This window comes from Natator depressus, chromosome 3, assembly GCF_965152275.1.
Source record: "Natator depressus isolate rNatDep1 chromosome 3, rNatDep2.hap1, whole genome shotgun sequence".
Classification (NCBI taxonomy): domain Eukaryota; kingdom Metazoa; phylum Chordata; order Testudines; family Cheloniidae; genus Natator; species Natator depressus.
The window spans coordinates 46,891,723-46,917,449 of NC_134236.1; the positions used below are offsets into that span (position 1 = coordinate 46,891,723).

The 25,727-nt window shown below is 41.4% G+C and overlaps 1 protein-coding gene across 5 annotated transcripts in view; it reads left to right on the forward strand.

Moving 5' to 3' along the window:
- Nucleotides 1–25,727, forward strand: part of FBXO9 (F-box protein 9) — a 40,998-nt gene that overhangs the window by 2,123 nt on the left and 13,148 nt on the right. For 3 of the 5 annotated variants that reach the window (XM_074947798.1, XM_074947799.1, XM_074947800.1), the window contains exons 2-5: nt 675–752; nt 3,204–3,353; nt 5,964–6,021; nt 23,067–23,166. In XM_074947798.1, the coding sequence (XP_074803899.1) occupies nt 675–752; nt 3,204–3,353; nt 5,964–6,021; nt 23,067–23,166 (386 nt within the window). The remainder of the gene's footprint in view (nt 1–674; nt 753–3,203; nt 3,354–5,963; nt 6,022–23,066; nt 23,167–25,727) is intronic. The other 2 variants (XM_074947801.1, XM_074947802.1) reach the window with 1 other exon arrangement.

Here is a 25,727-nt window from a genome sequence, read left to right on the forward strand (position 1 = left end):
GCTGTTTGTTTCAGTATTATAGGAAATGGAAGATTAATGTAAACTCTATGTCTCAGTTATTAGTAAAAAGAAAAGGAGTACTTGTGGCACCTTAGAGACTAACCAATTTATTTGAGCATAAGCTTTCGTGAGCTACGGCTCACTTCATCGGATGCATTTAGTACTCCTTTTCTCTTTAATATAGAAACTGCTTCTGTAACACACCTTTCAGCAACAAAAGTTTAAATAAGAAGTGGCTCCATTACATTGAACTCTTGATTTTTACCTGGGAGAAGGCAGTACAAGGTGCAGTCAATTGTCTAAAACATGTTTTTATAAGTGAAATTTCAAAGTCCTCTTTTTATTGAGTTAGGTTGCCCTACAGTGTTTTCAGTCCAAACATTGCAGCAGTGCACTGATGCATGTAAAACTGCAAATGACATCAAGCTAGACTCTGCATTACCCAGTTTAAGTGAAATGCAAAATGCTTATTTCGTTATCCGTTTCAATAGCTTAGTGTAACAGGTAATGCCACTAAACGTAAAAAGTAATTTAGCCAAGTATTAAGTTGATGTCAATAGTGACGTTTTGAGGGGGAACATGTTTTTTGTAATGAGTTTGTGCAGTTTGCACAGATCAGAATAGTAGATGTACATATACAGACTACATGTTCATGTCTAACTGTTCTCTATTAGGCAGAAGCTGAAGAAGATTGTCACTCTGATCTGATAAGAGCTGATGACAATGAAAGGCCTGGTGAAGCAAATCTTCAGGTATGGTTAAAGTTATGTTCTCATTTTGAAATTAAGTTCAGTTGGCATTTTCTTCCATAGTAGAATGCGGATATGGTGCAGGTTAAGCCATCCTATAAGTAAAAGCACATTCTGCAATATGATACTTTTTCCTATGGTACTGGTTTCCACATATTAATACAAAAAAACCTTGGAATTAAGGTTAAAATATACTTTCAAATATACATTGAAGGCACACTTCAATGAGGGAAGCATCACCATTGTTTTATACAACATTGCCCTCCCCATTAAAAACAAACAAACCAAAAAAAACCCCACGCATACCCCAAACTACAAATTCAGATTATAACCATGATTGTAATTAGGGTTGTCAAGCTATTAAAAAAAAAAAATCGCACTGTTAAACAATAATAGAGTACCATTCATTTAAATTTTTGGATGTTTTCTACATTTTCAAATATATTGATTTCTGTTACAACACAGAATACAGAGTGTACAGTGCTCGCTTTATATTTTTGATTACAAATATTTGCACTGTAAAAGTATTTTCAGTTCACTTAATATAAATACTGTAGTGCAATCTCTATCATGAAAATTGAACTTACAAATGTTCAAAACAATAACTGCATTAAAAAATTAAAATGTAAAACTTTAGAGCCTACAAAGACCACTCAGTCCCACTTCAGCCAATCGCTCAGACAAACAAGTTTGTTTACATTTGTGGAAGATAATGCTGCCCTCTTCTTATTTACAATGTCACCTGAAATAGAGAACAGGCGTTAGCATGGTACTGTTGTAACTGGCCTTGAAAGATATTTACATGGCAGGTATGCTAAACATTCATATGTCCCTTCATGCTTCAACCACCATTTGAGAGGATATGCATCCATGCTGATGATGGATTCTGCTCAATAATGATCCAAAGCAGAATGGACTGATGTACGTTCATTTTCATCATTTGAGTCAGATGCCACCAGTAGAAGGTTTAATTTCCTCTTTGGTGGTTGGGGTTCTGTAGTTTCTGCATCTGAGTGTTGCTCTTTTAAGACTTCTGAAAGCATGCTCCACATCTCGTCCCTCTCACGTTTTGGACAGTACTTAAGATTCTTAAACCTTGGTTCAAGTGCTGTAGCTATCTTAAAAAAAATCACATTGGTACCTTCTTTGCGTTTTGTCAAATCTGCAGTGACAGAGTTCGTAAATCAAACACCACGTGCTAGGTCATCATCCAAGATTGCTATAACATGAAATATATGGCAGAATGTGAGTAAAAACAGAGTGGGGGCATACAGTTCTCCCCCAAGAATCTCAGTCACAAATTTAATTAACGCACTATTTTTTTAAAACCAACATCAGCATGGAAGCATGTCCTCCGGAATGGTGGCTGAAGCAAGAAGGGCCATATGAATGTTTAGCATATCTGCAACACCAGCTACAAAAGTGCCATGCGAACACCTGTTCTCACTTTCAGAAGAAAATAAGAAGCAGGCAGCATTACCTCTGGCAAATGTAAACAAACTTGTTTGTCTTTGTGATTGGCTGAACAAGAAGAAGGACTGAGTAGACTTTTAGGCTCTAAAATTTTACATTGTTTTGTTTTTGAGTGCATTATAGAACCAAAAAAAAAATAAAAATCTACATTTGTAAGTTACACTTGCATGATAGAGATTGCAGTAAGTACTTATATGAGGTGAACTGAAAAATACTATTTTTACAGTGCAAATATTTTAATAAATTATATAAAGTGAGCACTGTACACTTTGTATTCTGAGTTGTAATAGAAATCAGTATATTTGAAAATGTAGAACATCCAAAAATATTTAATTTCGATTGGTATTTTATTTAACAGTGCAATTAATCGCGATTAACTCAAATTAACTGCAATTAAAAAAAATAGACAGCCCTAATTGTAATCAAAGCTAGTTTACAATAATGTATTCACAAGTGTAATAAACCAGTTTTGCTATATAAAATTGAGATTAATTTAAAACATTGAGCTGACATTTTCTTAAGCTCTATATGAATGAGCAAGTAAACATATTCTAACATCTTCAGAAAGAAGACAGTGAGATAGTTTCTATGAATTTAGGCCAGAATTAGCTACATCATGATCACTTCTTGCAACAACCTAAATTTTCTTCTGCATACTGAATTGTCCAAACAGAAGTAATTGCATTGTTGGAACTAAATTGTCCATAAGCCATAGCATTTCCTTGTGTGATTTTTTTCTGGTAATTCTACCGTAAGTGAAGCTAAAGGAAATGCCAGTTCTAATCTGCACCTGAGTTTGCTAAATGAAGTCCCTATATTTACCCTTATATAGCTAGTGTTGTATGTGTAAGGTATATTCAAAGTTCTTATTTGTAGATTGGACCTGTAGAGACTATGTAATCTCTTGTGCAGGAGATGTACTGTCTGCCCAGAAGATGCTAAATCAGAGCCTATTAGGAGTTAATGTTTCTGCATTTTTAGGCAGAGCTCCAGATGTTTCGAGCTCAGTGGATTTTTGAACTTGCCCCAGGCATGAGTTCTGGTGGTTTGGAAACTGTGCCACGTGCAAGAGGCCCTGGAGTAAAGGCTATAGATACCAAAGGAAAGCAGGAGCTAGCAAAAGAGGAGAAGGTAGGAAAGAGATCACTTATTTACTAATGGGCTGTCTTTAAGTTAGCATTCCATTAGCTTTTAACATTGAATGTTTAGTTTCTGGTTAAACCTGAAAAAGATCAGTTAGATAACTTCCTCTCTGTATGCTAGATTCACAAAGGGATGGTGTGGTCCCTAACTTTTAGGAGCCTAGAAGATTTGGGGTTCTCAAACTCTTGAGTTAGGTGTTCAAGTTCTCTATGCAATGCATAGGGGAGATAGGTACTTAAGGCTATGTAGAGTACAGGCACTACACATGTAGCCTCTTGCTACAGTGAAGGGCAGGCTGCATCCACACTTGTCACTGTGGAGTGGAGCTATATGCTTCAGAGAAGGACTGTGGCAGAGGGCAGCTGTTGTAGCCTTTCAGTGCAGTAGGGAAAGCCTCTGGCAGTGGGACACTACACTACTAAAAATAGCATTTTAGATGTGGGAGGCACTGCTTGGGTTTATAGCGAGTCCTCATAGGGTACATACCCATGGGGGAGGAAGGGGAGGTTCAGGTGTGTAGGGCATTCTCCTCACTTAAACTGTACTCTCAGTCTACAGTGCTGTTTATACTCATGCTAGCTGGGTGTGTGGTGTCTGTACTCTGCTGTAAGTGTAGTCATATGCAAAGAATAGGATTTCCAAAAGTCAACATATTGAGTGAGGAGCTACCTTAGCTAAGAATTGGGAGATGCCAAGTACAGGGTATGTCCTAAGCCTCACTCCTTCCAAGGTGTTAAGGCTTAAGTCTGGGCTGCAGGAATGTGCTGCTTCCTGCTTGGGATTCTCTGCTCTGGACCCTCTCCTGCATGAGAGTGAGAGAATGACTCTCTAGTTTGGTGATTAGGGCTCTCACCTGGAAGGAGGGAGACCCGGGTTTCAGTACCTAAGCTCCAATGACTAGTTATACAAAGTGCAACTGCTTCAACAGGAGTGACCGAGGGCATTTTCTTCCTTCAGCCTGAGGGGAGAATTGAACCAAGGCCTCCCATGTCCTGGGTGAATGCTTTAACCACTAAAAGTTATAAGGTGAGCATTGCTGCTACCACCTCCCCTCTGGCTAGGATTTTGAATGGGCCCTGGTCTGATAGGTGAATTCCAAGTTCAGCCTACTGGATTGGGCCTTGCAGAGGAACTCTATCTTCCCATGCTTTGTGGATTTTAGGTGTCCATATGCTTAGTAAGACAGCAATATGCATGCACAGAGGCAGAAACTTAGGCACCCAGAGGACTTATTCTACAAAAATGTAGGGGCAGTTTAGTCACTTACAGGGTTAGGTGGTAGCTGAGCAGGGCCACTGGTGCCAAAATGTTGAAGTTGGGCACTTAAGTCCATTTGTGAATCTAGCCCTGTGTTCCTTACTTTTTGCCACCATTCCTCAAAACCCTATCCCCTTTTTCTCCTCCTTCTCATGCCTGGCTTTGCCTCCTTCACCAAATATATGTACTGTGAAGTGATAGTGGCCTACCTCCTTTAACAGTGGGTGTTATGTATGTGTTCCAGTTGAATGAAGTCAGAGGTAAAATGACATGAAGTTTGTCAATCATATCATCTTGTAATGAATATGTACAGACACTAAGAAAGCTAGAGTTTCTAAACTAGGTCAATCACTAATGTGTTCTGGTTAAGTTCAACTGGAATTTCCTTTTTCTTTAACTGGGAGAGAAAATAAGAGCCCTCCTGCCTTCTTTCCCCTGCCTCTCCTGACTTCTTGCACACATTTCCCTTTTTGCTCTGGCTATTCAGAGTTTGTGAAAGTTCTTTCCAAGCATAGTATAGCCGTATGGCCCCCACAATACTCTTGACTTCTTGGATCACTTAGTACTCTTTTGCAGTTCCCACTGTTTTTTATTGTTGCAGACTGGATTTGCACTTGATGTGCTTTTGCTCCTGTAGGTCAGCTCCGTGAATTTGACTATTGAATATCAGCCAGATGCTTTCTGCCTCACTTCCTGAGCATTGCTTTCACAAGTGCTTTGCACTCCAGAATTGCCCTGTACTTTTTTTTTTTTGTTTTTAAGAACAAAACTGAGTTAGAGCCAAAGTGTCTCTAGGCAAAAGTGTGATACTTTAAAACAAGTTAATGAAGATCCTCCCCTGCCAATTTTGGTGACATGGACAAATTATCAATCCTTCTTTGCAAAGCAATAAAAGTTTAGAAAGCTTGTCCATTCCTGAGATAAGCTTCCATTCAAATGGTAAGTTAAATATGGCACAGTTAGACTCCTTTTTAAAACAAAAAGGAATTATTAGTTTAGAAACCTATGAAAATGGGTTTATAATGTGAGTACTATATCAACCATAGCTATAGTGGTGCTAGAAGTTATGTAATTCCTTATTTATAAGGGCATAATGCCCTGATTTAATTAAAACTGGTGTAAGAAAGATTTAGGATCAGACTCGGTGTTGGCTCAGAAATTCAGTTATTGTTAGTAGAACCTGAATGTCACTTCCATGTTATTATATGCAATTGTGCTTTTACTATTCTCCTTACCACCTCATAGTATAGAGTTGTCAACTTGGATGTAAATTCTGATAACTGGATTTGCTTGGGTGCTTGTAACAATTTTTTTAAATGTTCTGTGTAATTTATTGTACAGGCAAGAGAATTGTTCCTGAAGGCTGTGGAACAAGAACAAAATGGGGCTCTTTATGAAGGTAACATGCAATTCTGAGATTACAAATCTAGTGCTTAGAAAACTACTATATGGTTGATCAGGAGCCATTTTTTATTAGTTGCTAGTAAAATAGTGAGAGCTGTGTGCTCCTAATTAATAGCTGGAGAATTGTAAGTAGCAATTTGAGAACTGGAGTCCTTGGGTCACTCAAGCACTCCCAAGACTAAATTAACCTAAGAAAGAACAGACAGTAATGCTAAAGAAGCTCATTACTATAGTTAAGATTAAGCAAAATTATGAATGCAAGCAGACTAAAAACAACACTGAGTCTCTCCCTGCCTTTTGGCAAGGAAATGTTTTGCCATCTTTAGCAGTATCCATACAAGTTTCAATAGACAGAAATTTGTCTAGAGCAATTTTTCCAGAGCCCTGTACAGCTTCTTTAACAGGAAAGCTCATAATAATTATTTTCTTTGCTATGCAGTTATACCTTCAGTTTAACCATAAACTAGCTTCTGTATTTTTAAAACTGATGTCACATTTAACATGTTCACAGCTTTCTAGTAGATGCCTTCTTAGAAGTGTTAAATGGTTGACACTTAAATCTGGTAATCTTTAATTTGTCAGGTTTGCCCCCAAAATTGAAAATTCCCATGTAACAAAAGATTAAAGGAATTAGGCAACCTTTAGACAGCCTTCCATCCTGTTCCTGCCCCTATTGGCACAGTTCTGGAAATGGAGGTTCAGAATAGTTGGAGGGAAAGAGCTGTACCTGAATCCCAATTAAATAAAGTACTCAATCATGTGCCTATCTTTAAACACACGGATAATCCCACTGTAGTCAGTGGAATACGCATACCTAAAGGTAAGCACCTGATTAAGTACCTTGCTCAACTAGGGTGTCAGAACTTGAGTCAGGGTTCCCTACATTATGGGTCACAACTTCTGAGATTATGTAATGGCTTGGGGCAAAGGGACCTCACAGGTGGTGAGACAGTAAAACTTTGCAAAAGTTATTTAGTACGCTTAAAGGATAAACCCTTAGGGCTTGTACACACGAGCACTTTGGTATAACTTAAGTTGTTCAGGGGAGTGGAAAAGCCACCCCCATGAGCGATGTATGTTACACAGACGTAAGCACTGGCATGGACAGCGCTATGTCGGCAGGAGAAGTTCTCCCACCGAATTATAGCTACTTCTGCTTGGGGAGGTGGAGTAGTTATGCTGATGAGTGAGAGCTTTCTCCCATTGGCGTAAAGCATCTGCACTAGCAGCATTGCAGCTACACCAGTGCAACTGCGCTGCTGTAGCAATTCTAATGTAGACTAGTCCTTAGTGATGTCCTTTAAGGCCACAATATTACTATAATCTGAGAACTCCAATTTGCAATTTAGTCTAGTGCAGGATGAGTGATTAGGAGACTGCTCAAACCTCTGTTCCCAACAGTATTATAACCTATATTTTTTGTGTGCCTGAATTTACTCAAAAAAAAGGTACAGGTCCTATTAAACTTCTTGCATTCTGCTGCATCTAAGCTGTGCATGCAGACAGTCTGTCAGCTGTAATTGCTGAGGCCTAAGGACACTAAACCTTACTTTACTGTTGCATCTGTCATTCAGTCTGTAGCGATAAGTTCTGCCTAACAAGCAAATTAAAAGTAGTTTCATGAAGGGCAGTGACAGTTCTAATCATAGAACTGGAAGGGACCTCAAGAGGTCATTTAGTCCAGTCTCCTGCACTCATGGCAGGACTAAGTATTATCTGACCATTCCTGACAGGTCTTTGTCTTACCTGCTCTTAAATATCTTCTATGATGGAGATGCCACAACCTCTGTAGGCAATTTATTCCAGTGCTTAACCACCCCGACAGTTATGAAGTTTTTCCTAATGTCCAACCTAAACCTCCCTGGCTGCAATTTAAGCCCATTGCTGCTTGTCCTAATGATTGCTAAGAATAAGGTGACCAGATGTCCCAATTTTATAGGGACAGTCCAGATTTTTGGGTCTCATATAGGCTCCAATTACCTCCCACCCCTGTCCCAATTTTTCACATTTGCTGTCTGGTCACCTTAGCTAAGAGCAGCGCAGGGAAAAAAAAACAAAACCCAAAACTGCTTTATGTTGACCCAGCATCTTTGAAGTCTTCACACTTTGAGACAGAACATCAGGACACAAAGTACACTAATTCATAACTACAGCACACACTGTCCTGAAGTTGTCTCAGAACATGAAGCCTTCAAAATTGTTCCAGCATTTAAAATCAAATACCTCACTGAAAGATAAATGTGAGGCCTTGACAGAAGTCAGCAAGTGTTGATTTAAACTAAGTGTCACACACATCCCCTTTGGCATGAGGCGCATATTATTGCGGAAAGTTACATTTCCCTGTGCAACAGACATGGCTTCATAAGCTATAGGGCTTACAGTGACTACCACATTGAAAAGTGTGTGTTGTTAATATAATTGCACTGTATGGGTGATGTGGCTGACTAACCTGAGCAGTTGCTTTCAGAGCTTAGGAAAATTGACTAAAGAATTCAGTTTGAGGATTTAATCACTATCTGGTACAGCACAGCTTTCAGTCTTTGCCGTACTGGTATATTTGACTATTCTGTTGGAGACTTCCTCTCTTGAAAAGCTGTACCAAGAAGCAGTCAAAGCTTTCCATGTTCAAGGAGAATGGTTTGTTGTAAACTCTACAGCTGCTGTCATGGTGATGACAGGTGAGAACAGCAGTGAGATCAGAGAGCTCCAACCCATCACAACTAATGCCAGGATGTCCCCTTCTACACTGAACTGTTGCTACTAATAGCACCTGTAAAGCCATACCTGGACCTTCAGGAAGCCGTTGCAAACATAGTCAAAAGCTGTCCAGTGAATTGACTTTTTGAATTGTTCTGATGACAGGTTCCTTTTACTGGTAACTCTCATTTAAGTGAGGTGACTCGTGAGGTAGAGTTTTGGTTTTCTGTACAATAAAACATGTGCTCCACCTTTCATTATGTTTGGCTACTTAGACTGAGTGTTTTGGGGCAGGGATTATCTTTAATCTCAATTATCAGTAATCTGTTTTTGCGGGTACCAGATATGAAGTTATTGAAGGTGACAACATACAAATCTTCAGTCACCTAAATGAGCTGAACTCTTCTCTGGGAGCAAAATATGAGTGTTCTTTCCCTGCATGAGAAGGTAGAAGTATTCATTAACACTTGTAAATAGGCCTTCTGGACACAAAGAAGAAACTTGTGAACCTGAAACTTGAAGCATGGTTTCAGACTTAGAAGGAACTGAGGAGCTGGTCAGGAACGATCAAATTCAGTCAGAATCTGAGTGAACCTCAGGCCCAGCAATGGCCCGACTAGCCTGGTACCCAACAGAGGGTAAAGAGGTGGACCATCAACCCCTTTATTCACAAGACTGTTTTATCAGTGCTGAATGTGCCATTGCAGGATAGACTGACAGACCTGAGACTGGTTCCTGCACCTAACTGAAGAGGAATTTAGCACATTGACAGACTATCTGCTTTAGCTGCAGAAACCTTGAAAGCTTTCCATCTTGTAGCTCTGAGCGAGGTTTCTCTGTGGTGATCAAAAATAGTGGCTATCGCCTGTGGATAGAGAACATAGTTTAACCTCATGTGGAATCTCACCTCAGAAAGACAAGCTCATGAGTTCTTAAGAGGTGAGTATAAGATGCCTTAGTTTACTCTTCAGAACTTGAGAGTTCGCAGTTGCAGTTGATTATTGTAACAATTTCTTCTGCATATAACAAGATGGGGGGGGGGATGGGAATAGTGAAACAATTTAACATGGAGGATGATGCCTAGTGTTGAAAGTTCTGAGAACCCTGCATTAGAGAATTTACACTAGTGTAAGTGACTCAAGATAACTGCAGGGGGCCAAATTGCTCAGAAGCTTGGTAATAAGAATTGGAGCCATTTGTAGAGTCAGTAACAACATCTTTTAGATATCATCTGGTAACACAGTAAGACCATTAAACAGTTGCCAAATATCCAAGTCACATCTGTCACAGTAGAACTTTAACTGTCTGTAAATAGAAGACTCTTTGCAGGTTAATTTTGCACATTAGCAAATTAAAACCATGGTTGAGAAGTTTTAAAGTGTACTTCTGTTTTGACAATTGTAATTGATTTTTGATTAGGCACTGTAGAATATTTTACCAGATGCTTAGAAAAGAGGCTTCACTACAGCACACTAAAACCTTAACTAGTTTTGGTACTGATTAAAGTACATTGATTACTTAGGTTCTGACAGTTCTAGCTATACAAGGGATCAAGAAGTTTGTACTTGAGTGGATCACTTAGAACAGCATACCATAACCAGTCAATGGAAGACTTGCTGGTAGACTGGAGAGCTGGTGTTGGTTCACTTTGTAGTTTGGTTTTTTTACTATATTACTCTTCCCAGTAAGCAGCTGCTTTGTGGTTGCCACAAACACGTTATGATTGATAATGGGAGAAGAGGTCTGTGCTATCATGACTAGGAGAAGTATGAGACACACCAAGTGACCCAGGCAATGTAAAAGGTTTCAGAACCCCTGCTCTAGGAATCTAGATAAAGCGTGAGCTACACTGGAAGACAAACCTGTGACCATGCTACATTTGCTGTGGATAAAAAGCTGTGTAGGCTATCAATGCAGTACCTCTTAAATCCTATTTTCTTAATTTTTAAAAAAAATTCATGCTTTCTTCCATAACTAATCAGTGACTTATGTAGGAATGAAGCCTTACCCTAAGGTAGCTTCAACTGACAGAAGATGCAGCAGCCTGTCTGCCTAGCAGGCAGTGCTCTGCTGTCTCCACTCACACCGTATTGAATTGAGTCCAGTTAAAGATCTGAGTACTAATATTCAAGACTCAGTCAATGGATACGTGTTGATAATCAAATCAGAGGAGTTATTGTATTACACTAAGAGAGGGAAATTTTGGACAGTGCATTCTTTAGTTTTCGTAAGGCAGGATGATTAAGAAAAGCATTTATGTGCTAACTAGGGGGGGAGGTCCTGAAATGGGGCTTGTATGGGGTGTGACATTGCCCTTGAAATGTTAAGAGTCGACTGCAGCTCTCACCAAAATGTGTTTCAGATGTACTGAGGAGTTACTGTCTCATGGTGGTGTAAGGTTGGTACACAAATGAAACCACAAAATAGTTGATTAGAGTCAACTATAAATCTACTAAGTTTTTGTACTTTCCAACTTGGACATACCAACTCAGGCTAAGTTTTCCTCTGCATTCCTTCAGTAAAAACCTACTAGAGCTTGACATTCCTATTTGAATAAGACATATTTAAAACAGTGATTATTAGGTTGTTGCAAGAACATGATTCTAATACTAGACAGTGGCAGGGCTTTACTGCAGGTTACCAGCAAGCTTTCTCTAGTATAAATAGATTATAATAGTTGTCTTTATTTGACCCAACTTAATAGTTTCCAGACTGAGTAATAAATTCAAATAACGGAAGAGAATGAGTTTATACTAATAAACATGAAGCAAATAATAAATATGAACAAGCAAAGGTTAGAAAAAAATCCTGTACAGCCCATAATGCTGGTCATGTAATTAGTATAGCTCCTATCTAGTACAGCACTTGATTTACCTGACCTCAAGTTCTATAGGTTATAGTTCTATTCCTGGTTGCTGTAACTTTAGCTCCTATGTTCAGGGAGAGTAATGCTCCAGTAACTTATCCTTCTTCCTATTTAACATAGGAATGATTACCCAGATGCTTCAATCAGGATATGATCCCCAGCTGAGGTGTTCAAATACCATACCATAAAACCTTAACACAGCACAACTATATCTGGATGCTGCATGAACAAAGGAAGAGACACACAGGTCAGAACCCTATTGATTCTGGTGAAGAGTGGAAAATGAGTGTGTTTTCAATTTTCAGCAAAATCAGTAGGGTTCTATTTAGAGGGGGCTGGCCAGGGGAGGGGAGGAAATGAGAGGAAGCAAAGGGCCCACTAACCCTATACTTGAGACCATTGCCTCACCCCTATATCCAAGTGTCATGGGGTACACCACTCACCCCTGGTCCAGTGCTGCCTCCTGGTTGCTCTGCGGATTAATTCTAGAGGTAGATACGCTCTTCCACAATTTGCATGCTGTCACAGGCATCACTATCTTTCTCTCAGGTCAGCAACTCCTCTCTCGCTCCAGGACCCATAGCATCCTTTTTGTGACTCAGCCCTGTGGTTAGGTCACTCACTATTCCCCCTTCTGGGGTTCAGTCCATCAACAGTCCTAGGCAGTCTTCCCATTCACTGCTCCGGTATCACTACCTCAGTGGCTGGTAAGGGAACACAGGTCCACCCTCTACTCTGTGTTCCAGTCTAGAGACCCTCAGCTCAGCAGTTGTGGGCTTCCTCTCTTTGCCCTCACTGCTCTTTTCCTGGACTGGTTCCCCCACTCTCCCTAGGTGTACCACCTCCAAGAACACTCTTCCCAGGGAGTGACTGCTGCCTTTCCCTACAGCCCCCAAACACTCCTAACTCTTCCAAGAGATTGATTGCCCTTTTTCAGCCCCAGCTTATACCCTGCTACTTGACTTTATAGGCTCTCCCCATCTTTTCCTGCACAGGTGAGCCTCTCTAATGAGCTGCCTCCAGCCTAAAGTGCCCCTGTTTGCAGCCTAATTAACTGATTGGGCCCACCTGATCTAATTCTGCTCTTGCAGGGCTAGTGGAAATCTGATTTTCACCAGAATCAAGAGAGTTCTGATCAGTAGTGCCTAGAACATTCCCTGAAATTCTGGAATTGATTTGATGCAGTTTTAAAATTACCGCTTACATCACGGGTTCTCAAACTGGGGGTCAGGACCCCTCAAGGGGTCATGAGGTTATTACAAGGGGGTCGTGAGCTGTCAACCTCCACCCCAAACCCCGCTTTGCCTGCAGCATTTATAATGGTGTTAAATATATTAAAAAAGTGTTTTTAATATATAAGTGGGGGGGGTCGCATTCAGAGGCTTTCTGTGTGAAAGGGGTCACCAGTACAAAAGTATGAGAACCCCTGGCTTACATACATACATACAAACAGAGAAATGCTTTTGATGTGTGTGTAGGACCTTGCTTTGCTCAGGCAATAAGTTTTAAAGGTACATGGATGAGGTTTTATTAACAATATTTCCCTAGCCCTCTGTGATCTTACAGGTCAAGGCTGATCTGTACTACTATTGTTTATTTCATGTGTCCTGCCCACTTTAGAGAAAGATTCTGGATCATCATAAAGCATGTATAAAGGAAAAAGATCTCCAATTGGATGGTGCCTGTGTAACTTCCAACTGAAAGTATGTAAAGGAAATCTTTGCTGGGAACTCCAGGAGCCCCTCCATCAGAGATAAGAGAGAAGGCTCCTGCTTCATTGTTAGGGGTTGTGTTGCTAGCAGGCACCAGAGGTCTCAGAGTTATTTCGTGAGTGGTATAAGAGTTTTACATCAAGTAGTGTTTTTTAAAAGGCCATTGCCATACTTTACGCTAAGAAGATCCTTTGGTCAGCTAATCTTGTTGGAAGAGTATTGCATTTTCCCCCTAAAGCAATCAAAAGTCCAACTATTTTAGTAGGGCTAGCTGTTTTTCTTTTGACTCCAGCTCCTTGGCCAACTGCTTAATGGAACCATGTCAAAATGACAAACTTCATCTCAGCTGTAGTTTAGTGGGTTGTATGCCAACCAAATAGGGTAAAGTTAATGCATGTAGAGGTAACAAACCTCAGTTCTGCATAGTAGTGTCACATGGAGTTCTTGTAACAGCCAGGTTTATGTTCGTTCCAGTAAGATGAGATTACCATACTACTAATGTAGTTTGGGAACTGTGGCATTGAGGGCTCAGCCTGAATCAGGGTGAGAAGCAAGGATGGCAACTAGGCAACCCGCTACTTTAATTAGAGAAGTAGTGTTTCTTTGAAGTACTATAGCATTTTAAGAAGTTGAACAACATAACCCTTCTCTAGTTCAGGTATTAATATCAGCAACTACTGTCTAATGGCACTTTAAAGGCAAGAGTTCATGAGGCAGCTGTACAATCTAGTTAAAGTCCTGAACTGGCTGACATCTGAACTGGACTCTGTTGTAAAGGCCCCTGCCACTGTGTCCTTTTGGCTTTTCCTAGTCAAACTCCCATCTTTCCAAGCCTTTCTCTTGCCTCCATTAAAAATAGGCTAATCAGTGTAAGTGATAGGAGACTCAGTCCAATATAACTTCTTAGCTTTCTCTGGCCAGATGCCAATACCCACTGAAGAGAAGACAACCTTCTAGTAAAAGTCCAGGGGGAAAAAAAAAAGCCTAATTCAAAAGTCTAAGACAGTGGTTCCCAAACTTGTTCCGCCGCTTGTGCAGGGAAAGCCCCTAGCGGGCCAGGCCGGTTTGTTTACCTGCCGCGTCCGCAGGTTCGACCGATCGCGGCTCCCACTGGCCACAGTTTGCTACTCGAGGCCAATGGGAGCTGCCGGAAGCGGTGGCCAGTACGTCCCTCGGCCCGCACCGCTTCCAGCAGCTCCCATTGGCCTGGAACAGCAAACCACAGCCAGTGGGAGCTGTGATCGGCCGAACCTGCGGACGCGGCAGGTAAACAAACCGGCCTGGCCCACCAAGGGCTTTCCCTGCACAAGTGGCGGAACAAGTTTGGGAACCACTGGTCTAAGGATATGTCTGCACTACAGCGGCACAGCTGCAGTGCTGCTGCTGTAAAGCTCTATAGCGAAGACAGTTACTACAGAAGGGATTTTTTTGTTGCTGTAGTAAATTCACCTCTCCCAGAGGCAACAGCTAGATCCACGGAAGAATCCTTCCATTGACCTAGCTTCTGCAGTGTTTCTCGAGGGTAGTCAGGGTTGTGACACACCTTGCTACCCCCTGCACTTATCATGAGGAAGTCTTGTCTGTGCCTGCTGTGAATCACCTCCCTGAAACCACCAGCCTCAGGCAACAAGCACTGCCTGTACAGGTTAATAATAGGCACACATCAACCCTTCAGTCCTCTGAGCATCCCTCTGGAGTGCTCTGCCCCGCTTTCACTGAGCACTCACAGCATTCTTAGATCCACTATTCCTAAAGGAATAAGGCATACCAGCTTGTGAGATTCAACTCAGGATCACTGCTTTGCTTAACACACAGCACATATATAGTGAACACAAGAATAAGTTTCAGAGAAAAGCAATTCAAGTGATATAAAGAGAATAGTGGAAACAAATGGTTACATATAAAACAAAATCAAAACATGCTTTCTAGAGCTCAAACTTAACAAGGCATTTTCCTATCTCCTACAAGATAGCTTACCCCAAGTCCTTTCCCCCCATATTTTCAACCAGTTTGACTGAGATCCCTTCTCATAAGATCAAGCTTGCCAGCAGCTTGTCTTCACAGATTGAAGGAATGAGGATGTACCTCCATACCCCTTATTATACCCCCAAAAGTTCATTGTTCTTCGTTGTAAACAGCTCTCCATTGCTGGTTCACGTCTTCCTGTAAAATTTTCTCTTTGAAGATTTCACAGTCCTTCATGAGCATTTGACTCAGATTGTAAATGGATGTCCATTGTGAACCATACAATATTTAATTTATATTTAAACAGATAAATAAACATTACTTGCCTGAAAGAAAACCTGCTTTTTACCTGTCTGGTGAACAATCTCTAGTTATAGACCTTAAAAATGTAATTTTCAGTATTACACACACACCTCCCCTCTTCCACAGCATCTGTACATATGGTTTGCAGTGATACTGATGAGCAGTGTGACACAGGCTTTCACTAGAGATCTTATGACATTCTTTTGGTGAACTCATGGATACTTGTACCCTGTGCCCTCTGGCAGTTGGCATCCAGAAGTTCTTGGGTCACAGCTGCATCTACAGTGGAGGTTAGGTCAACCTAACTATATTGCACAGGGTGTGAAATTTTTCACAGTCCTGAATGATGTAGCTAGATTGACCTAAGTTTTAGATGTTGACAGGCCTCAATCACAGGATTTTGCCCAGAATCTTCAGTTCCCACAGTTAGGAGGTTTGAGCACGTGCACACACGCGCGCATGCACACACAAAAGTCTCAGGCTTATGTTACAGGTATTGGACTGCAAAATTATTTTTTGCTACAGGCAGCAGACAGTTCTGGATTTTGAAACTTCTCCATATTTAAACTTAGGTCCTTACCGTTGTACAAAACATTGAGCCAATCAAGGCGGTCTTCAGAGGCACATGCAACGTTTGTCTTGAACTTTTCTGAACAGACAATGATCTTTTCACAAACGTTGACGTTATTGGCACTGTTAGTGCACATAATCCAATGATTGGGTTTCAGTTTTCCAGTATTGAGGTGCTGTTATACTGTCAAAGGGCACTTCACATGTCATGTACAAGTCAAAATCATGTTTGAACTCTTTTGCTAGGCAAGGAAAAATGCACAGAATATTTTTATAGTTGCTAAAATTGCATGACATCTGTGCCTGGACGGATGGTTGGCAAAAAGAGATTATTTTCCATAGAGTCCATTGGCTACGTTGTGGATATGGTTGCCTTCAGTTTGCTTTGAAATTCTGATGCAAAAGCCAGCTTTGCAGATGAAAGGAGTTGCCATTTAAATCCCATTGACTTGAGGTCCACTTCTTTTAAGGCATTATCTAGATCAGAAGTAACTTGTAAATCACAGTTAAGCAGTGTATCAATGCAGTGTATCATGGTGCATTTGTCTCCATTTCCCAGCGAGCTCTGTTGATTCCTCCTCTCCCCCCCCCAAATAAACAAAGACAAGGTAAATTGCAGCACAGATCTCGCTGGTTTCCAGCGTCTTTGACCGTCCGGCATAGTTTCATTGTTTTCTTTGAGGTAATTGTATCATCTTCTTTAATGAGAGAGTCTGTCATGCAGTCCCAATGCATATGAATTAATTTTGCAGCCTTGAGCCAGGAAAACCAGCATAATGACACAAATGAGGGGCACCCGCAAACCCATTGGGCTCATGCTTGCTGTCATTTTTCAATATCGCTGGAAAACATTCCACGAATATATTGAGTATGCGGAATGTATAAGCTTTGATTGCATGATTAATGGGTACATGCAAAAGATGCCTGTGACAGAATGAGAATATCCTGAACAGAGTTTATGGGATTAAGATAAACTTTACTGAATTAAGTTAAACCTTATTGAATTATGGGTAATATCTTCAGGGTAGATTATATTAAAAATGCAATTGTGTATGGGTGTTTTGGTATAGTATATTCCTTTAGAAGGGAGGGGGATGCTAATGTACTTCCTCCATTATCAGCCCTTTGAAGCCACCCCTTAGAAGAGGTGCACATATACTAGTTCAAACTGGATTGTGCAAGGACCAACAGACAAGGGATTTTTGGATAAATAGCCTAATTTTAAACTGATTTATGGTCTTCATGATCCAGCAAAACACACAGGATCTCTGGTCTCTGGAGGACACCAGTCCTTAGGGAAGAATTGAAAGGACCAACTGGTCTCAATTACTCTTGTTAACTATCTCTGAAGAGAGAGCAGGCAGGTCTGTTTAGGCAAACTGTCTTTGCTGGGGATAATACAGTGAAGGCAGGGAATTGTTCATCCTGGACATAGTCCAGTCAGAAGGGAGTGACATAGGGGTCTCCACCCACTAGAAGTGATGGCCAGGAGAGTTGGAAGCCTGAGAGTGGATGCCTTTGCTGGACTACTGAGGGGGAAAACAGGTGTAGTCACCCAGAACTGAGACAATGAGTAATACATGGAATGTGCAGCATATGTGGATACATTTCTTTCATGTCCTTTACTAAGCGTTGCATGTATATCACAGAGTCACTGTTGATTAACACTGTTTTCCCACATTTGGCTGTACTCTTGCAACATCTTGAATCCAAATTCAAACGATCCTCACTGAAGAAAAACAGAGGCTTTCAGTAGAATAGTATTAATGATTTATTCCTATCAGTGTAGAACAACGATGTTCATCGCTGGCTGTCCAGAAAACTCTGGGGTTTCATCAGTTACTAAAGAGAATTTCTCACCCCTCAAAAGATCCTTCATTGCAAGCTTGGGGCTGAGAGAAAACTTCAGGCAGGTTTTTTTTTTTTTCCAGCTACGGAAGTTCTGGGCAAGTGCAGGATCGTGAAGCAGAACTAATAAAAAGCTCAAACCACAGACGTCATTCAGTGGAATCACGTTAAAATACAACGCCTGTACCAGATTGTGTGGGAAATCTGCAGTTTCTTCCTTCTTTTATCTTCTTTTGTGAAATCTTGGAGTCATCGTGAATAGTTCTCTGACATGTCCACGTAGTGTGTAGCAGCAGTCAAAAAAGCGAACAGGATGTTAGGAATCATTACAAAAAGGATAGAGAATAAGATGGAGAATATCTTATTGCCCCTATATAAATCCATGATACGCCCACATCTTGAATACTGCGTACAGATGTGGTCCCTCATCTCAAAAAGGATATACTGGCATTAGAAAAGGTTCAGAGAAGGGCAACTAAAATGATTAGGGGTTTGGAACGGGTCCCATATGAGGAGAGATTAAAGAGGCTAGGACTTTTCAGCTTGGAAAAGAGGAGACTAAGGGGGGATATGATAGAGGTATAGAAAATCATGAGTGGTGTGGAGAAAGTGAATAAGGAAAAGTTATTTACTTGTTCCCATAATATAAGAACTAGGGGCCACCAAATGAAATTAATGGGCAGCAGGTTTAAAACAAATAAAAGGAAGTTCTTCTTCACACAGCACAGTCAACCTGTGGAACTCCTTCCCTGAGGAGGTTGTGAAGGCTAGGACGATAACAGAGTTTAAAAGAGAACTGGATAAATTCATGAAGGTTAAGTCCATTAATGGCTATTAGCCAGGATGGGTGAGGAATGGTGTCCCTAGTCTCTGTTTGTCAGAGGGTGGAGATGGGTGACGGGATGGATCACTTGATCATTACCTGTTAGGTTCACTCCCTCTGGGGCACCTGGCATTGGCCACTGTCGGTAGAAAGGATACTAGGCTGGATGGACCTTTGGTCTGACCCAGCATGGCCATTCTTATGTTCTCATTCTTCCAAACAGGCTTCTGTTGAAGCATGGCTTGACTTTCATTCAGTTTCATATGAGACGTTGTTCAAATGTTCAACAATATGATCTGCCTTTCCAGAGATTTCTGGTTTACAAACTTTGCAGTGCAAAAATTCCTCCTCTTTTCCAGACTTTCATTTTGAATCTGAGGTCAGGGTATTCAGTGCAGTATTCCTCTAGGGTTTTTCTTTTGATTCATTACTGACATAAAATGACAAACCTTCCCTCTGTTAGTGAACTGGTGCAGTTGAGCCCTTATCATAAATGTAATTGCTTTCATGCACTTCTTGAACTTTGACTCCAATACACTGTGTTAATCAGTCATATCTGCATCTCCAGCACTGTTTGGCAGCTGCTGTAGCACTTTGCCACACAAGCTTCTACTCTTCCCACCCTGAATGATCCTGGCCTGGCCACATGGCCAGCCTCAGCAGGAAGGTGTCCTGGTCCTCCCAGGATCATGATGGATGAGGATGAACCTCCTGCCATTAGGCAGGCCACCTCACTGCTAAACAGCTTCAGTCTGGGGGCTGCCCCCACATACATTCAGCTGGTGAATGAGGGAATGGGGCCATGACAGTGCGGCCTTAGAACCAGTGACACCTGATGTCTGGAGGCACAAGGTGCAGGGAAGGCTGCAGGCATGGTGAGGCAGAGCAGAGATCCCCAGCCAGGACTGTGAGGAGGAAGAGGACAAGCCCCTTGGAGAGGCCACTCTGCTGTTAGCTCCTGAATGGGGATGGTCCCCACGCTCCCAGCTAATGAGGGAAAGAGTGGGGTGGTGATACGGAGGTGCAAGGTGCAGGGAAGGCTGCACTCATGCCAGCTGTTACCAATGGGTATTTTTTCTATCGATTTCAGTATGTCAGCTGAAAATAACATTTACCAACATATATCTAAATTGAATCCTGTCAAGCCTAGCTATAATAAAGTAAAGGGTCTCCCTCGCTCTCATTTTTGATGAAAGAGGGTTGACCTGGCTTAGGCATCTATGTCCAGAAGAGGGGTCACAGCTGTGAATCCGCAGCAGAGATAGGCACCTCCCTCTGGCCCAGAGTTAGGCGTCTAACTACTGGCTATCTTACGGGTTGTCAGCTCAGCTTGCTGCCTTTTGTGAATCCCTTATGTACCTAACTCTCGCCATGTATTGTATAGGGAGCCTGGGTGCCTGTGTAATCCACACACCTCCTGGGTGTGGTGCTCTGGCCCATCTAGTGGAACCGAGACCATTTAGAGAGAGATTAATGAGTCTGCTACAGTCTTAACTTAAGGGCCATGTGGCTTTTAGCTCATGCAGAAGAGGCTCATGCATTTAGCTCCAGAGGTCCCAGGTTCGAGCCTGCCCGCCAACAACCAAAGTCTGTTGGTGTTACATCTAGGGTAAGGATCACACTGGGCAGCAGGGCACCTAAAAGTTAGATTTGCAATGCTCAGCATTGCCACACAGTCTCTCTGTGGATATAGTGCACAGGGTAATCAAGACTAGGTCTGCTCTAAAGCATGTTCCTGCAATCTCTCCATCGACTTCAGAGAAGTTCTGATCTTTGGGATATCCTCCTGGGTTGTTTTAGTAGCAATGTTTTCCTTCCCTTCTCCTACATGCCAGGCTTTCCTTCTCTGGCTTTCACCTTCTCAAGCCCCAGAGAGAAGTGGAGCTATATAAATCCTGGTCCTTTACTCAAGAAATGTTAAAATAGAAACAAGTGGAATATACATGTGCTAAACTTAACTGGTCAGTCACTTTTGGCTTGGTGCATTCCATCTCTCACACTGTAAGCAGACACTAACGCAGGAAGAGAGCTTTGTCTTCAATGTCTGTTAAGGGAATGGAGAGGCAGAAGGAAAAATGTTATTTCTCCCTTCATCCCACCCAGACCCAGTCTCCCTGCTCTCTCTTTCCGTCTGTCCATTTTTACCCAGGGCATGGAAATTTTCTCAGACACCCAGTAGCTGAAGGACTAAACCTCTAGGTAAAGAGAAATACAAAATACAGAGGCCTTGGGCCCAGCTCCACATAGGTACTTAGGCACCTAAACCTCAGATTTAGGAGCCAGTGTGATCCACTGAACCCTTGCAGGCACCTAAATGTTAACTTTAAAAGTTCCCTAGACACCTAAGTTTCTGACTCTGGGCATGCACACTGCTGCCTCAGACTAGGTGTCTAGACACTTACCTCACACCTGAGCCCCAGTGTGACAAAGTGGGAGAAGATAGGCAGAGGAGCACCTGTTTTAGCCATGAGGCCTGATCTGCTAGGTATGCTCAGAGGCCACCTATGCAATTGAGTCCCATTCAAAATCAGGGGAGTGGGGTGTGAAAGAGAGAGAATAACTTTATAGCCTGGTGCTAGAGCACCCACCAGGGAGGTGGGAAACCCATGTTCCAGTCCCCCTGCTCCAGTGACGTTTATTTATTTAAAATGGAACAACTTCAACGGGGGCGATTGAAGGAGCTCAACATCAGAATATCCCATATCTCATTGCTTTGAGCACTCTTCTGAGAGGTAGGAGACTCCTTTTCAAATCCTCTCTCCCCCTCAAGTAGCGTGGGGAATTGAACTGGTCTCCAGCATTCCAGAGGAGTGCTGTAACCACTGGGCTAAAAGTTATAAGGTGTGCAGCAGCACTTCCTCCTTCAGCCATTTTGTGTGGAGTGAGGCAGACACCTAACTTGTTCTCACAAGAAATAAGCCATCTGATTCCAAGAGAGGGGTTCCCAGGTGTGGATCACAAGCAGAGATAGGCACCTCCCTGCTGCCTGGGCTTAGGTACCTATCTCTGTGAGAGGAGCAGGGTGGGGCTTAGGACCCGCCTCTCTCATTGCTAATTTAGGGGTCTCCCCGCTACCATGCTGGCTTGCAACACCTAAGTCCCTTTAGAGTTGGTCCTTACTCCCTAAGGGCAATACCCACTTGAAAAATAAACCTGCTTTCTCTCTCTCTCCCCATGCCCCGCTAATAGAAGAGATGCAGATTCTAATATTCCTACTAGGGTGCTTTTTCCAACTCGTATTCAGGGACGCTCAATTTGGTTATGAGCCTTTGGTTAGAAAATATCTGAAATTAGAAGTATCCTCTCTGGATGCTAGAAACAGATGGAGAATTCTCTGTTCCCCATCTCATTGCAGAGCCTTATGGCTGCTTGCAGAGATTTTGGGATGGTCTCTGCTCCTCTATATTTCTTTCAGCTTTCTTTCTGCCTCTGCACTTTTAAAAGAGATATCCTTCCCAGTGACTAGCTCCAGTGCCTGCCTTCACTGCTGCTGCTTTGCCACTGAGCTACAAAGTGAAATTGAGCTGATCCTTGTCCATGTCACTGATACCTACAGGGTTCTGAATAGCAGCCGTTTTCACTCTCCTGTAGCTTGGTAAAGTTATGAGCATCTGAAAGACTGATCTGAAAGCATCTGATACTGGAGTCATCTGTCTGCACACTTCCAGTGCACTGCTGTCATCCTTTCACACAGTTCATATTTGGCAAAGTTCTTTGCAACCATAAAGACAGAAACTTTATGGACCTTGGAAGAGAGTTGTTAGGTGTCCAACACCTTTGGGAAAAAATCAGGCCTTTATCAAATTTAAGTGTATAAAACACCCTTACCTATCAAGCCTTAACTGGCACGCCCATAGAAGATATTGAATTAAAATTAATTATGTAGAAGCTGCTGGTATGTGTCTGGGAAAGCTTCCTCCACAAAAGGGGCAAGTGGATTTTCAAGCCCTGGTAAGTGTGTCAAATAGGTCCTATCTTCCCTGCTAAGATTACCATTTTTATTCTAATTGTTTTAGGTTAAATTTGATAGTAAAGAAACAACTGGGAGGGATGGGATTAGTGTCCAATCTGGCACCCTGATGAGCAGCTTTGCCATTTAGAAAACAATTTTTTTAAAAGTGTAATGATACAGAGCCTTCCTGGCCTTAGTTACAGTACAGTTACAGCTAAAGTCATTTCTCAGGAGAAGCTCAATTTTGATCACTAGAGTAGGCATTAAATGTGTTCCAAGTTGTAAATATTACCTCTGTTTTCAGCCATCAAGTTTTATCGTCTAGCCATGCAACTTGTACCTGATATAGAGTTTAAGATCACCTATACGTGGTCTCCGGAAGGTGATGGTGTTGGAAAGAGCTAGTAAGTATGACAAGTTTACCACTGAGCAGCACAGGAATGCACAAATTTACACATTTTGTTTTTAATCCAAAGACATTCATTAAGGTGCCACCTATCTGTTTGTAATATAGTCACCTTATGTTTGAGAAGCATCTTTTTGTTTAACTTCAATTTAATTAGTAGCATGCATTATGAAAAGTTATATAGAGCCTGGGAAGACATTTTATACCAAACAATACAATGAGATGCAGTTCTTAATTTGTTTGGAGCCAGTTCAAATTTAAATTGAGGGATTAAAATAATTTAGCAGAAAATAGTTAGTGGGTGATTTAAAAATACAGAAGCCACCATATTACTTTTTACCCTGAGATTCAGATCTATAAGCTATGCAGGCAGGATCATTTTTAGGCTAGTAAGAGCTGACATATTGATTCTTGAACGTTACACTGTAGTATCAAAAGATTCTGCACTTGTAGGCTTGTACATATATAGCGGTTAGACTTATTTTCCTAATAGGGTAATAGCCAAGTATAGGACTATCTGGGTATTTAAGTGAACCCCCATTAACATCACATCAGTGAGGTAAGAAAAATACTAGATTATAGAGTAGAGTTTTATAAAGTTCTTTTATATTCCTAGTATTTTCCCTCCCCTTTGAGAGACTCTCCTTTAGTCAGTTCAGTGTATTGATGAGTACATGAACTTCCATGTGGTCTTTCAAATGTTTGGTTTTTTTTCCTTATTGCCCTTCCCCAACTCCAAGTGATACCACAGCTGGAGCCAACTTTCTTATCCTGCCCCCTTATTTGTTTTTTAAAGTAACGTCTGCAGAGCGTATGCCTTTCTAGAAATGTTTGTTAGCACTATTAGTGCTTCTAAACTAAAAAGTTCTCTATGTCACATCAGCGAAAAAGTACAACAAGCTACTCTAACAATGTTCTGTAATAGTTGTCATCTCTTCCAGTAATACAAGGTAAGTAATGAACACAGTTTTATCAATTAGCACTCCCTTTCTCCATACCATCTTAGGCCTAGAAGGCCAAAACAGAGTTCTGTCTTCTCTTTACAGTATTTGAAAGATCCTTTTCTAGCTCTTTCAGCTGGAGTTGGAGTTTTTTTTAATTCCATCACTTCTCTTATTAAACCCAATTAAACTAAACATGCAAAAGAGAAATATAAGTAAGCTTCTGGAAGTTCTACACAAACTGTGTGTTCTCACAGAGAGCTTGTTAGTCTTAAGGGCAATCAAAAATAATATATGCAGCGCTTCATGAGTAAGGTTAGGTAGAGTCATGTGGTTTGAGTGGCTATTTACACACCTGTGTAGAATGGTTGCACCTGTTGTAGAGAACTCAGATTTAATCTTTATGTTGCAGTAATGTCATTTTATAGCATATTAAATGATGTTCATTAGCCCTTCAGCATAGGGAGTAATCCATGAAGGTACTTAGGTTCCTAAGTCTTGTTTTTAGGCACCACTACAATCCATAGAACTCCCATGGTACCCTGTAGACACCTGAACTCACTCAGTGCCTAAGTTTTTGTCTTTGAGCATGCACTCTGATTTACAAACTGAGGAAATAGTTGTTCAGCCACCTGAGTGGCATGCGGGGCCTGATCTAGTGAGCATGCTCAGAGGGTGCCTACTGGATTGGACCCCTCAGGTTGCGGGGAGCATGTAGGAGGACCTCCATTGTAACTTTTAGCCCAGTGATTAGGCACTCATCCAGGATGTGGGAGATTCCTGGTTCAAGTACCCCCTCCTCCTGAGGGTGAGAAGGGATTGGAGCAGCAATCTGCTACCTCTCAGGTGAGTTGCCTAATCACTGGGCTGTGGGGTATTCTGATGCCCCACCCTCACCCCCCTCAATCATTGAAGTTATTCCACATTAATTGAATAATATTAATTGGGCCAGAGAGAGTTAGAATGACATTCTAGTCTGTTAGAGAGACAAAGTGGGTGAGATAATATCTGTTATTAGACCAATTTTCATTGGTGAAAAAGACAAGCTTTCAAGCTTAAGGTACTTGCTTCTCCCTATTGCTTCTATAGAAGCCCAGGTGCCTCACTCAGGCTTTGTGGATCAGTGTTGGTCCTGTGATTTTCTAGGCACCTAAAAGTTAGGTGCCATGATGCTCAGTGTCATAGTGCCAAAGTCCCTTTCTGGATCTTGGCCATAGTGTCTTTGTTGCCATCTTTTTCACTACTTCATAAAACTAATTTCCCAAATAATGCCAAATAACAGGATTTGTCCAAACCACTTCTTCTAAAAGATCAATATGTTGATGAGGAAAGCCACAAAGGGACACTATCAGTTTTAAAAAGTAAAAAGTGACTCTTCCCCACCCCCACCCCAAAAAGAAAATACTTACAATAATTACTATAATGAGCTCTATAAAAATATAATTTACTTTTCACTGTTAATGCTGCTGTTTTATTTCTTATGTGCTGTTCATCTTAGATGACAAAAATAAATTAATTGCTTTAATATTTTGCTGTTTATAGACTAGTACAGTTCTTCAATGATTGTGTTGCAAGTACTGAAGGTGAATGTAAAAATCCGAACAGCGAAACTGCTTGG